This window comes from Pseudophryne corroboree (assembly GCF_028390025.1).
Source record: "Pseudophryne corroboree isolate aPseCor3 chromosome 3 unlocalized genomic scaffold, aPseCor3.hap2 SUPER_3_unloc_23, whole genome shotgun sequence".
Taxonomy (NCBI): Eukaryota; Metazoa; Chordata; class Amphibia; order Anura; family Myobatrachidae; genus Pseudophryne; species Pseudophryne corroboree.
This window is the reverse complement of record NW_026967512.1, coordinates 1606355-1621018: the sequence shown is the minus strand read 5'-3', so window position 1 is coordinate 1621018 and position 14664 is coordinate 1606355. Positions and strand designations below refer to the sequence as shown.

At 49.0% G+C, this 14664-nt stretch overlaps 2 protein-coding genes across 2 annotated transcripts in view; one reads left to right on the top strand and one right to left on the bottom strand.

The window, feature by feature from the left end:
- LOC134983764 (zinc finger protein 585A-like) overlaps positions 1-14664 on the top strand; it is a 104614-nt gene that overhangs the window by 38071 nt on the left and 51879 nt on the right. The gene's annotated exons all lie outside the window — the stretch shown is intronic.
- Positions 796-3261, bottom strand: LOC134983763 (gastrula zinc finger protein XlCGF71.1-like). Its single transcript, XM_063949405.1, has one exon. The coding sequence runs from the start codon at positions 3239-3241 to the stop codon at positions 2453-2455; it is 789 nt and encodes a 262-aa protein (XP_063805475.1). The 5' UTR covers positions 3242-3261; the 3' UTR covers positions 796-2452.

Genomic DNA, 14664 nt, shown 5'->3' with positions numbered 1-14664 from the left:
AGTCAGTAAGGAGGCAGAAGCTGCTTCTGGTACATGGACCCTGGTCATGTAGGGCTGGGAGTGTCAGTAAGATTGTGTAATAGGGGCCTACAGTAAGTCAGTAAGGAGGCAGAAGCTGCTTCTGGTACATGGACCCTGGTCATGTAGGGCTGGGAGAGTCAGTAATATTATGTAATGGGGACTACAGTAAGTCAGTAAGGAGGCAGAAGCTGCTTCTGGTACATGGACCCTGGTCATGTAGGGCTGGGAGAGTCAGTAACATTATGTAATAGGGGCCTACAGTAAGTCAGTAAGGAGGCAGAAGCTGCTTCTGGTACATGGACCCTGGTCATGTAGGGCTGGGAGAGTCAGTAAGATTCTGTAATAGGGGCCTACAGTAAGTCAGTAAGAAGGCAGAAGCTGCTTCTGGTACATGGACCCAGGTCATGTAGGGCTGGGAGAGTCAGTAAGATTATGTAATAGGGGCCTACAGTAAGTCAGTAAGGAGGCAGAAGCTGCTTCTGGTACATGGACCCTGGTCATGTAGGGCTGGGAGAGTCAGTAAGATTATGTAATAGGGGCCTACAGTAAGTCAGTATGGAGGCAGAAGCTGCTTCTGGTACATGGACCCTGGTCATGTAGGGCTGGGAGAGTCAGTAAGATTGTGTAATAGGGGCCTGCAGTAAGTCAGTAAGGAGGCAGAAGCTGCTTCTGGTACATGGACCCTGGTCATGTAGGGCTGGGAGAGTCAGTAAGATTATGTAATAGGGGCCTACAGTAAGTCAGTAAGGAGGCAGAAGCTGCTTCTGGTACATGGACCCTGGTTATGTAGGGCTAGGAGAGTCAGTAAGATTATGTAATAGGGGCCTACAGTAAGTCAGTAAGGAGGCAGAAGCTGCTTCTGGTACATGGACCCTGGTCATGTACAGCTGGGAGAGTCAGTAAGATTCTGTTATAGGGGCCTACAGTAAGTCAGTAAGGAGGCAGAAGCTGCTTCTGGTACATGGACCCTGGTCATGTAGGGCTGTGAGAGTCAGTAAGATTGTGTAATAGGGGCCTACAGTAAGTCAGTAAGGAGGAAGAAGCTGCTTCTGGTACATGGACCCTGGTCATGTAGGGCTAGGAGTGTCAGTAAGATTCTGTAATAGGGGCCTACAGTAAGTTAGTAAGGAGGCAGAAGCTAATTCTGGTACATGGACCTTGGTCATGTAGGGCTGGGAGAGTCAGTAAGATTCTGTATGGGGGCCTACAGTAAGTCAGAAAGGATAGCAGATGCTGCTAATTAGCAATCCTTTCTTCTATCGTGCAGGGAGCCGCCCATCACAGGGCGAGGCCGCCTAACATGCTGACTGACGCCTCCACCCTTGAAGCAGAAATTGCGATCGCTTCACAATTTCTGCTTCATCTTAGAAATTAGTGAAGCATCCTGCCAGCTTAGCTGTACCTGCAGGATACCTACCGCATTCTTCTCGATTGCGATGGCTGCGTGTGATGCCACCGTGATCACGTCTGCTTGTCCGCTTCCCTTTCTCGCCGCACCACACTTGCAATGCTCTATCTTCTCTGGAAATGGTGCATTGCCCACACCCCGTGACCGCCTCTGCCTGATGAACAAGTAATCGCATTGTCTGCAGCCCCCACGTAGAGAATGCAGGCGCATGCGCAAGATGGGTGCTGCGCATGCGTCCGCAACTTTTTCTCAATAATTCCTTTTGGATCACACACTGCAATCCAACCTGAGTAAGGCCCAGAGTCACCATCTTACAGGCAGCCAGTGAAGGGAGCAAAGAATGGGTGTTATGTGGCAGGAACGGGCTGGTTAGGTAACAGCCTGGCTGCTGCATTCTGTACAAGCTACAAGCAGTACAATTCTTTTGCTGGGAGACCCAGGTAGAGGCCATTGCAGTAGTCTATGCGTGATGCTACAAGTACATGTATGACTGTAGGTAGATCTTCTAAGGGAATTAAGTGCTGGAGTCTGGCTATGTTCCTCAGATGAGGCTCTGATTGTGGCTGATACCTGATGTCTAAGTGTCACTCCACCATCCAGGACACCAAGATTCTGCACAGGATCAGCATTTTGTAACTCGGAACCCACAAGTGTAAGTCTGGTTGGTAACAAAGCTGAGCTGTAGCCCTGCCCTTTGTTGGTGAGCTTCTACTATATGGACCTGTTTCACAAGGACTGAGTCACAGCCAACTGGCATCACCCACACCTGGAGCTCAGCTAGACAACCATTTAGGATTGGTACTGGGTTCTCAGTACCCGGAGCAAGAGACAGGTCATCTGTATAGCAGTGGTAGATGAGGACATGACGTCTGATTATTATACCCAGTGGTAGCATGTATATTGCAAAAATCATAGGAGATAGGATAAGAACCTTAAAGAACAACGCATGGCAATTAGTATAATCCAGAAGACTAAAATGGTTCCTCACCTGAGTGATGTCCATTGCGTGCAACAAGAGCGGATTTATTTCTCAGACCATGGAAGTGGCTTCTCACTTGTGTGACTTCGCTGATGTGTAACAAGATGTGATTTGTGGGCAAAGGTTTTCCCGCACTCAGAGCAAGAAAATGGCCTCTCACCTGTGTGACTTCTGTGATGTCTAGCAAGTTGTGATTTCTGTGCAAAACATTTCCCGCATTCAGAGCAAGAAAATGGCTTCTCACCTGTGTGACTTCTCTTATGTATAACAAGATCTGATTTGTGTGCAAAATATTTCCCACACTCAGAACATGGAAATGGCCTCTCACCTGTGTGACTTCTCTGATGTATAACAAGTTGTGATTTCCGGATAAAACATTTCCCGCACTCAGAGCAAGAAAATGGCTTCTCACCTGTGTGACTTCTGTGATGCATAACAAGATCTGATTTGCGTGCAAAACATTTCTCACACTCAGAACATGGAAATGGCTTCTCACCTGTGTGACTTCTCTGATGTATATCAAGTTGTGATTTCCAGGTAAAACATTTTCCACACTCAGAACATGGAAATGACCTCTCCCCTGTCCTACCTGTCTGATGGGTAATAAGCTTTGTGTTCTGTGTAAAACATTTGGCATCTATAAAACAGAGAAACACTGTATCTACTGTTAGAGCTGTAACAGATGCACCAATATCAGAGTGATCAGGAGAACATTCCCCAGGATCAGAGGGATCAGCTGATAGAGCTGGATGTATAATTGGGGTAATGGGGTTATCTCCTGGAGAATCCTGTATACTGTCATTATCTTTTATTTCACAATCCGGGGATAACATTAGATGCCCTTCTGAGATATTCCTGCTTGTGTGTCCACCTGCTGGAAATAAAATACATTATGGAAATGTGACATTTTCTGTGACAATATTAATCTTGTAAACAATAGGAGAAGACGACTCTCTGGGACACTTAATTCTAAATGTGTGTGTATAATAAAACATAACTTTTAATGAAGGCTTTATAATATTGTGTCTCAGACTATCATTGTGTCCACCCTCCTGAGAACACTCACAATAACAAATGTAATATTATAATAAGACTTAGATATATCTCTCTCTTGTACTGGTAACTAACCATGAAGTATAAATGGAGATGTAGTCACTCGCCAAGTCCTATGTCAGCACCAATGTAAAACAATGGATGTGGAACATATCGTATGAATTGGAGATTCTAGATGAACAATAACATCAGTCATATGAGCTGATGGATCAGAGAAATGTCTCCTAACGTTACTCCTGGAAGCATTGGTAAGGTAGCATTCCTTTATGTGTGCGCTTATACGCTGGTAAGCCTGTATTTTACATGCAATACACCATATAATACACTGCAATCATCATCATCATCTGCTAGATTATAATCCACTGTTACACCCCCATCATCAGTGTCTTACCTCTATACTCTCAATAGTAATAAGGATGATGTCTGTACGGTAAGTATGATACAGAGAATTACATATCAGGATCTATACAGCTGCCGCCATACTTCTGCTTCTCATACGTGTGCTACTGGCAGCAGTGAACATCTGAGTGAGAGTGCAGGGAACACAGCAGAGTCTGATGAGAAAGAGATTGGATCTGCCTTTGCAGGGATGTACCACATCTGTCACCCCTGTTAGTATATAAAATAATACATAAGAGGGGCGAGGTCCATCCAGACGTACTTTCTGGAGCTCTACTCACTAAGTGGCTTTTTATCTACCCTACATGATAACTCTCAGCCGCTGCTGGGAACAAGACCCAATCTATTAAGTCCCCCGCACCTACTGCCCTAAAGCCACGTGCTCTGCTCACTTTGGACACTGTTCAAATTCTGGGGCTAAGTGTGTCCAGTCTTTCCTGCACACTCCGGACACCTGACTTGGAGGCGCTTTTGCCTCAGGAGGGAGCAAATGCTCTCTCGCAACTGCTGGGGACAGAACGGGCTGCCCACAGTCACCGGAGCCTAGCGGTGATATTAGGAAGTGACATGGATGCCATTTTGGATCCTGGTGCCCGGCCATCGCATGCCTTGCCTTCAATAAGGTTTAAAATTGATATAAGCTGCTACCTGATGGCTGGACCGGGGTCACTACACTAAATTGAGGCATTTGCCTGGAGGTGAAACTACCTTCTATTTATATGGTACCACTATCATCTACTTCCTCTCAGTCTACATGCAGAGCCCAGTATCAAGTATCGTCTGAGTACAGCTCATTACACTCTGATTACAACCTCACAGTATATTATTTTGTGGATTTATTCACTGAATATATTTTGCCATTTGTGTCTCTCTGTGCTGAGTACTTCACGTCTGTGATCACGCTGACCTCTAGTGGAATTTCTCACTCATTAATGTGTTATTTGAGTTGTATTACATCATGTTTATGTGAAACTTTGGCTCGGATACCCCCGTCACCCCGACTAAGAATGTCATTTTGAACTGACTCATCTTGATGTAACCTCCTGACAGCATACTACTGCTCCTTATATTTATAGATAATTTGCATTTTCCTATCTCTGAGAGGTCAGTCTCTTTGTAGCCGGCTTACCATGCCTCCAAAAAAGGTTAAAAGGTACCAATTTGGCCCCGCCTGCCTATCTCCTTGGTACCTCGAATTCAGGTGGTCCTTCTGAGGCCACTACATCATCATCTGCTTCTTCTTGCACAACCCAGCTGTAATGGTTGAAGATGTTTTAAGACACTCTAGATCAGAGATGGGCAATTATTTCAGCTGGGGGGCCGCTTAACACTTCCAGCGAATATTCGAGGGCCACACACAAAATACACAAAAAGAGTCCCCTTTTTTTTTTACACATTACAGCAGACAGCCTTTTTACACATTACGGCAGATGGGATCCGGATTGAAAGTCGACAGTAACTAGGTCGAAAATGTCTAGGTCGACCACTATTGGTCGACAGTAACTAGGTCGACAGGGTCAAAAGGTCGACAGGGTCAAAAGGTCGACATGTTCTATGTCGACAGCTCAAAAGGTCGACATGAGTTTTTCACAATTTTTTCTTTTTTGGAACCTTTTCATACTTAACGATCCACGTGGACTACGATTGGAACGGTAATCTGTGCCGAGCGAAGCGGTAGCGGAGCGAAGGCACCATGCCCGAAGCATGGCGAGCGAAGCGACGCGGTGCCCTAATTGGTGTTCCCAGTCACTCTACGAAGAAAACGACATCAAAATAACATTAAAAACTCATGTCGACCTTTTGACCTGTCGACCTAGAACATGTTGACCTTTTGACCGTCAACCTTTTGACCCTGTCAACCTAGTTACTGTCGACCAATAGTGGTCGACCTAGACACTGTCGACTTTCAATACCACACCCACGGCAGACAGTGTGCCCTTTTTACACATTACGGCAGACAGAAGAGAAATAAAGAGAATTATATTTACTGTCTCCGCTGGCTCAGGCTCTTCAGTGCAGCTTCTGCAGAGATCCCGGGCAGGGGAGAACAAGGAGGAGGGAGGTGGAGGAGGGAGCCGCAGCAGCGCTGTGTAATTGGTGGAGGCGCTGCTGCTGCTGTCCCTCTGCTTCACCATAGGCTGTTCTCCGCCGCTGTGAATGCTGGGATGCGCTTCCCAGCATTCACAGCGGCAGAGGGCAGCCTATAGTGAAGCAGAGGGACAGCAGCAGCAGCGCCTCTACCAATTACACAGCACTGCTGCGGCTCCCTCCACCACCTCCCTCCTCTTTCTCCCCCATTCCGCTGCACTCCTCTCCTCTCTTCGGCGGGCGATTTGACTCATTACATGCTTAGGGCCCCTGGACAGTGACGGGCCCCAGTGTAAGGCACTGGCGGTAGTTCCGCCCCGTAACAGTCCCTCCCCCCCTTTTCCCCCCTCCCCAAAACCTATATAGCAGTCCCTGCCCCCCTCCCCTAAACCTATATTGCAGTTTTTAACTCCCCTCCCCTGAACCTATATGTCAGCTTAAGCACTGATCCGTTTCAGTGGCTGGCTGGACAGGGGGTTTACCTGTTTTTCACACTGGCAGACGATCCCTGCTGTCCGATGATCCGCGCTGCTGCTGCTGGCCGGAGTCACTGCTGCTGTGGCCTCTGCCCGCTCCTGCTCGCTGGCTGCCGCTCCTAATCACTGGCCACCGCTCCTGTTCACTGCCCGCCCCCCATGCCACCCAGCGCATAACAGAGGAAAACCCGGTCAGCTGACCCTGTGACGTGACCTTAATTTCCTCAGCGGCGCCGCGTCTGGGAGCAGTGTAGTGCAATGACAAGCGGCTCAGCCTGTCGGGCCGCTTGTCATTGCACTCTGATGGGGCACAGCGGGCCAGGCAGGATCGGTCCATGGGCCGCATGTTGCCCACCCCTACTCTAGATGGTCCTCTTACTCTTCGCTCTATACAGTCTATGTTATCTACATTTAAGGACTGAAATAACCTCAGAACTTAACTCCAATATTCAAGCTATGAGGTCTGATATCAGTGAGATTGGCACTCGTACAGAGTAAGGTGAAAGAGATTGTTGCGTCTCACAAAGATCTGATTTCAGCACATGACACCCTTCAGGAAGACATGGGCCAATATTTACTAAGAATTCGAGTTTGTCCGATTTTTTTTTTTTTTCCTAAGTCCCGCTCCGGGAATTCACTAAGCACCAATCTCGGCAGTGTTTGGACTATTCGTAATGGTTTGATTTGCAAAGTTCCGAAATACGAATGAATAGACCATCGGTCAAACACGGCTGATATTTCATACAATACGGGCATTCACTATTCATTCGTATTTGGGTGTTAGTTTCCGAGTGCTCAAGTGCGGGTCTATTTTTTTTTCGATTCGTTAAAATAAGCAGCAAAAAAAATAGACCTGCTTTTTCCAGTCGAGTTTGGATAACCATGCACGGATCAGTGAGATCTGTGCATGGTTATCTATGGGAAAGGGTCTGTTTAGTGTAAAAACTGAAAAAAATAAATTGCGTGGGGTCCCCCCTCCTAAGCATAACCAGCCTCGGGCTCTTTGAGCCGGTCCTGGTTGAAAAAATATGGGGGGGAAAAAAGCGTAGGGGTCCCCCGTATTTTTGAAACCAGCATCGGGCTCCACTAGCCAGGTACATAATGCCACAGCCGGGGGACACTTTTATACTGGTCCCTGCGGCCCTGGCATTACATACCCAACTAATCACCAATGGCCCCGGTACCCTGGAGGAGTGGGAACCCCTTAAATCAAGGGGTTTCCCCCTCCAGCCACCCAAGGGCCAGGGGTGCAGCCCGAGGCTGTCCCCCCCCATCCAAGGGCGGCGGATGGGGGGCTGATAGCATTTTGAAAAAATGTGAATATTGTTTTTAGTAGCAGTACTACAAGTCCCAGCAAGCCTCCCCCGCAAGATGGTAATTGGAGAACCACAAGTACCAGCATGCGGTGGAAAACCGGGCCCGCTGGTACCTGTAGTACTACTACTAAAAAAATACCCCCCCAAAAAACAGGACACACACACCGTGAAAGTATAAGTTTATTACATACATGCACACCTCCATACATACATACTTACCTATGTTCCCACAAGGCTCGGTCCTCTTCTCCATGTAGAATCCTTGGGGTACCTGTGAAAAAAATTATACTCACATAATCCAGTGTAGAATCAGACCTTTGTATAATCCACGTACTTGGCAAATAATCAAACGGAAACCCGACCACGCACTAAAAGGGGTCCCCCTTTCCCCGACTGCCAGCACCCCCCCTGACTCCTGTCAAAGGGGGTCCCTTCAGCCAATCAGGGAGCGCCACGTCGTGACACTCTCCTGATTGGCTGTGTGCTCCTGTAGTTCTGTCAGGCTGCAAATGGCAGAGATACAATGTAGCGCCTATGCGCTCCATTGTAGCCAATGGTGGGAACTTTGCGGTCAGCGGTGAGGTTACTTTCGGTCAGCGGTGAGGTTACTTTCGGTCTAATTGAACGTAATGGCGCCGGAGCTACTGAATATATTTATACTGGCCACGTCTCCAAAATATGCTGTAACCTTATATGAATGCTTAGTTCAGCCCATCGCTAGCCAGTTTTACACAGGGGCTATAGCTTGTCCCCCCAGGAGGGACCCGTATGCCTCACCCATGTGACAGCCGCACCATGAACCGGGGGACCGCCCTAGCAGAGCCAGCACACCCAGTTGAAGAAATTTAAAGTGCACTGGCTCCTTTGGACCCAGTCTATACCCAGAGAAATAGGGGCTGATGGCTCCTGATGTATGAGATACACCAGAGAGTGTGGGGAGGAGACTGGTCAGATTTCTGGGCTGGTAACACACAGTGACATGATGTGAGGGGAGAGCAGGAGTATAATAGGGGCTGATGTCTCCTGATGTATGAGATACACCAGAGAGTGTGGGGAGGAGACTGGTCAGATTTCTGGGCTGGTAACGCACAGTGACATGATGTGAGGGGGAGAGCAGGAGTATAATAGGGGCTGATGGCTCTTGATGTATGAGATACACCAGAGAGTGTGAGGAGGAGACTGGTCAGATCTCTGGGCTGGTAACACACAGTGACATGATGTGAGGGGGAGAGCAGGAGTATAATAGGGACTGATGGCTCCTGATGTATGAGATACACCAGAGAGTGTGGGGAGGAGACTGGTCAGATCTCTGGGCTGGTAACACAGTGACATGATGTGAGGGGGGAGAGCAGGAGCGTAATAGGGGCTGATGGCTCCTGATGTATGAGATACACCAGAGAGTGTGGGGAGGAGACTGGTCAGATCTCTGGGCTGGTAACACACAGTGACATGATGTGAGGGGAGAGCAGGAGTATAATAGGGGCTGATGGCTCCTGATGTATGAGATACACCAGAGAGTGTGGGGAGGAGACTGGTCAGATCTCTGGGCTGGTAACACAGTGACATGATGTGAGGGGGAGAGCAGGAATATAATAGGGGCTGATGTCTCCCGATGTATGAGATACACCAGAGAGTGTGGGGAGGAGACTGGTTAGATCTCTGGGCTGGTAACACACAGTGACATGATGTGAGGGGGAGAGCAGGAGTATAATAGAGGCTGATGGCTCCTGATGTATGAGATACACCAGAGAGTGTGGGGAGGAGACTGGTTAGATCTCTGGGCTGGTGACACAGTGACATGATGTGAGGGGGGAGAGCAGGAGCGTAATAGGGGCTGATGGCTCCTGATGTATGAGATACACCAGAGAGTGTGGAGAGGAGACTGGTCAGATCTCTGGGCTGGTAACACAGTGACATGATGTGAGGGGGAGAACAGGAGTATAATAGGGGCTGATGTCTCCTGATGTATGAGATACACCAGAGAGTGTGGGGAGGAGACTGGTCAGATCTCTGGGATGGTAACACACAGTGACATGATGTGAGGGGGAGAGCAGGAGTATAATAGGGGCTGATGTGTCCTGATGTATGAGATACACCAGAGAGTGTGGGGAGGAGACTGGTCAGATTTCTGGGCTGGTAACACACAGTGACATGATGTGAGGGGGAGAGCAGGAGTATAATAGGGGCTGATGGCTCCTGATGTATGAGATACACCAGAGAGTGTGGGGAGGAGACTGGTCAGATCTCTGGGCTGGTAACACACAGTGACATGATGTGAGGGGAGAGCAGGAGTATAATAGGGGCTGATAGCTCCTGATGTATGAGATACACCAGAGAGTGTGGGGAGGAGACTGGTCAGATCTCTGGGCTGGTAACACACAGTGACATGATGTGAGGGGAGAGCAGGAGTATAATAGGGGCTGATGGCTCCTGATGTATGAGATACACCAGAGAGTGTGGGGAGGAGACTGGTCAGATTTCTGGGCTGGTAACGCACAGTGACATGATGTGAGGGGGAGAGCAGGAGTATAATAGGGGCTGATGGCTCCTGATGTATGAGATACACCAGAGAGTGTGAGGAGGACACTGGTCAGATATCTGGGCTGCTAACACACAGTGACATGATGTGAGGAGGAGAACAGGAGTATAATAGGGGCTGATGGCTCCTGATGTACGAGATACCCCAGAGAGTGTGGGGAGGAGACTGGTCAGATCTCTGGGCTGCTAACACACAGTGACATGATGTGAGGAGGAGAGCAGGAGTATAATAGGGGCTGATGTCTCCTGATGTATGAGATACACCAGAGAGTGTGGGGAGGAGACTGGTCAGATCTCTGGGCTGGTAACACACAGTGACATGATGTGTGGGGGAGAGCAGGAGTATAATAGCGGCTGATGGCTCCTGATGTATGAGATACACCAGAGAGTGTGGGGAGGAGACTGCTCAGATCTCTGGGCTGGTAACACACAGTAACATAATGTGAGGGGAGAGCAGGAGTATAATAGAGGCTGATGTCTCCTGATGTATGAGATACACCAGAGAGTGTGAGAAGGAGACTGGTCAGATCTCTGGGCTGGTAACACACAGTGACATGATGTGAGGGGGAGAGCAGGAGTATAATAGGGGCTGATGGCTCCTGATGTACGACATACACCAGAGAATGCGGGGAGGAGACTGATCAGATCTCTGGGCTGGTAACACACAGTGACATGATGCGAGCGTGAGAGCAGGAGTGTAATAGGGGCTAATGTCTCCTGATGTATGAGATATACCAGAGAGTGTGGGGAGGAGACTGGTCAGATCTCTGGGCTGGTAACACACAGTGACATGATGTGAGGAGGAGAGCAGAAGTATAATAGGGGCTGATGGCTCCTGATGTATGAGATACACCAGAGAGTGTGGGGAGGAGACTGGTCAGATCTCTGGGCTGGTAACACACAGTGACATGATGTGAGGGGAGAGCAGGAGTATAATAGGGGCTGATGGCTCCTGATGTATGAGATACACCAGAGAGTGTGGGGGGGAGACTGGCCAGATCTCTGGGCTGGTAACACGTGACATGATGTGAGGGGGAGAGCAGGAGTATAATAGAGGCTGATGGCTCCTGATGTATGAGATACACCAGAGAGTGTGGGGAGGAGACTGGTCAGATCTCTGGGCTGGTAACACACAGTGACATGATGTGAGGGGGAGAGCAGGAGTATAATAGGGGCTGACAACTCCTGCTGTATGAGACACCAGAGAGTGTGGTGAGGAGACTGGTCAGAGCTCTAGGGTGGTAACACAAAATGACATGATGTGAGGGGGAGAGCAGGAGTATAATAGGGGTTGAAGGCTCCTGATGTATGAGATACACCAGAGAGTGTGGGGAGGAGACTGGTCAGATCTCTGGGCTGGTAACACACAGTGACATGATGTGAGGGGGAGAGCAAAAGTACAATAGGGGCTGACAACTCCTGCTGTATGAGACACCAGAGAGTGTGGTGAGGAGACTGGTCAGATCTCTGGGCTGGTAACACACAGTGACATGATGTGAGGGGAGAGCAGGAGTATAATAGGGGCTGATGGCTCCTGATGTATGAGATACACCAGAGAGTGTTGGGGTGAGACTGGTCAGATCTCTGGGCTGGTAACACACAGTGACATGATGTGAGGGGGAGAGCAGGAGTATAACAGGGGCTGATGTCTCCTGATGTATGAGATACACCAGAGAGTGTGGGAAGGAGACTGGTCAGATCGCTGGGTTGGTAACACAGTGACATGATGTGATGGGAGAGCAGGAGAATAATAGGGGCTGATGGCTCCTGATGTATGAGATACACCAGAGTGTGGGGAGGAGACTGGTCAGATCTCTGGGCTGGTAACACACAGTGACATGATGTGAGGGGGACAGCAGGAGTATAAATAAGAATTTACTTACCGATAATTCTATTTCTCATAGTCCGTAGTGGATGCTGGGGACTCCGAAAGGACCATGGGGAATAGCGGCTCCGCAGGAGACTGGGCACAAAAAGTAAAAGCTTTAGACTAGCTGGTGTGCACTGGCTCCTCCCCCTATGACCCTCCTCCAAGCCTCAGTTAGGATACTGTGCCCGGACGAGCGTACACAATAAGGAAGGATTTTGAATCCCGGGTAAGACTCATACCAGCCACACCAATCACACCGTACAACTTGTGATCTGAACCCAGTTAACAGCATGATAACAGAAAGGAGCCTCTGAAAAGATGGCTCACAACAACAATAACCCGATTTTTGTAACAATAACTATGTACAAGTAATGCAGACAATCCGCACTTGGGATGGGCGCCCAGCATCCACTACGGACTATGAGAAATAGAATTATCGGTAAGTAAATTCTTATTTTCTCTAACGTCCTAGTGGATGCTGGGGACTCCGAAAGGACCATGGGGATTATACCAAAGCTCCCAAACGGGCGGGAGAGTGCGGATGACTCTGCAGCACCGAATGAGAGAACTCCAGGTCCTCCTCAGCCAGGGTATCAAATTTGTAGAATTTAGCAAACGTGTTTGCCCCTGACCAAGTAGCTGCTCGGCAAAGTTGTAAAGCCGAGACCCCTCGGGCAGCCGCGCAAGAGCCCACTTTCCGTGTGGAATGACCTTTTACAGATTTTGGCTGTGGCAGGCCTGCCACAGAATGTGCAAGCTGAATTGTACCACAAATCCAACGAGCAATAGTCTGCTTAGAAGCAGGAGCACCCAGCTTGTTGGGTGCATACAGGATAAATAGCGAGTCAGATTTTCTGACTCCAGTCGTCCTGGAAACATATATTTTCAGGGCCCTGACTACGTCCAGCAACTTGGAATCCTCCAAGTCCCTAGTAGCCGCAGGCACCACAATAGGCTGGTTTAAGTGAAAAGCTGAAACCACCTCAGGGAGAAATTGAGGACGAGTCCTCAATTCTGCCCTGTCCGAATGGAAAATCAGATAAGGGCTTTTACAGGATAAAGCCGCCAATTCTGACACGCGCCTGGCCCAGGCCAGGGCCAACAGCATGACCACTTTCCATGTGAGATATTTTAACTCCACAGATTTAAGTGGTTCAAACCAATGTGACTTCTGGAACCCAAACTACATTGAGATCCCAAAGTGCCACTGGAGGCACAAAAGGAGGCTGTACATGCAGTACCCCTTTTACAAACGTCTGAACTTCAGGGACTGAAGCAAGTTCTTTTTGGAAGAAAATTGACAGGGCCGAAATCTGAACCTTAATGGACCCCAATTTCAGGCCCATAGACACTCCTGTTTGCAGGAAATGTAGGAATCGACCCAGTTGAATTTCCTCCGTCGGGCCTTACTGGCCTCGCACTACGCAACATATTTTCGCCAATTGCGGTGATAATGTTTTTGCGGTTACATCCTTCCTGGCCTTTGATCAGGATAGGGATGACTTCATCCGGAATGCCTTTTCAGGATCCGGTGTTCAACCGCCATGCCGTCAAACGCAGCCGCGGTAAGTCTTGGAACAGACAGGGTCCTTGCTGGAGCAGGTCCCTTCTTAGAGGTAGAGGCCACGGATCCTCCGTGAGCATCTCTTGAAGTTCCGGTTACCAAGTCCTTCTTGGCCAATCCGGAGCCACGAATATAGTGCTTTCTCCTCTCCATCTTATCAATCTCAGTACCTTGGGTATGAGAGGCAGAGGAGGGAACACATACACTGACTGGTACACCCACGGTGTTACCAGAGCATCTACAACTATTGCCTGAGGGTCTCATGACCTGGCGCAATACCTGTCGAGTTTTTTAATCATGTGGACGACTTCTGGGTGAAGTCCCCACTCTCCCGGGTGGAGGTCGTGCTGAGGAAGTCTGCTTCCCAGTTGTCCACTCCCGGAATAAATACTGTTGACAGTACTATCACATGATTTTCCGCCCAGCGAAGAATCCTTGCAGCTTCTGCCATTGCCCTCCTGCTTCTTGTGCCACCCTGTCTGTTTACGTGGGTGACTGCCATGATGTTGTCCGACTGGATCAACACCGGCTGACCTTGAAGCAGAGGTCTTGCTAAGCTTAGAGCATTGTAAATGGCCCTTAGCTTCAGGATATTTATGTGAAGTGATGTCTCCAGGCTTGCCCTGGATATTCCTTCCCTGTGTGACTACTCCCCAGCCTCACAGGCTGGCATCCGTGGTCACCAGGACCCAGTCCTGAATGCCGAATCTGCGGCCCTCTAAAAGATGAGCACTCTGCAACCACCACAGGATGGATACCCTTGTCCTTGGTGACAGGGTTATCCGCTGATGCATCTGAAAATGCGACCCGGACCATTTGTCCAGTAGGTTCCACTGGAAAGTTCTTGCGTGGAATCTACCGAATGGGATTGCTTCGTAGGAAGCCACCATTTTTACCCAGAACCCTTGTGCATTGATGCACTGAAACTTGGCTCGGTTTTAGGAGGTTCCTG

Coding starts and splice junctions, on each gene's coding strand:
- LOC134983763 (XM_063949405.1), bottom strand. CDS start 3,241: ATGTTATCCCCGGATTGTGAAATAAAAGATAATGACAGTATACAGGAT.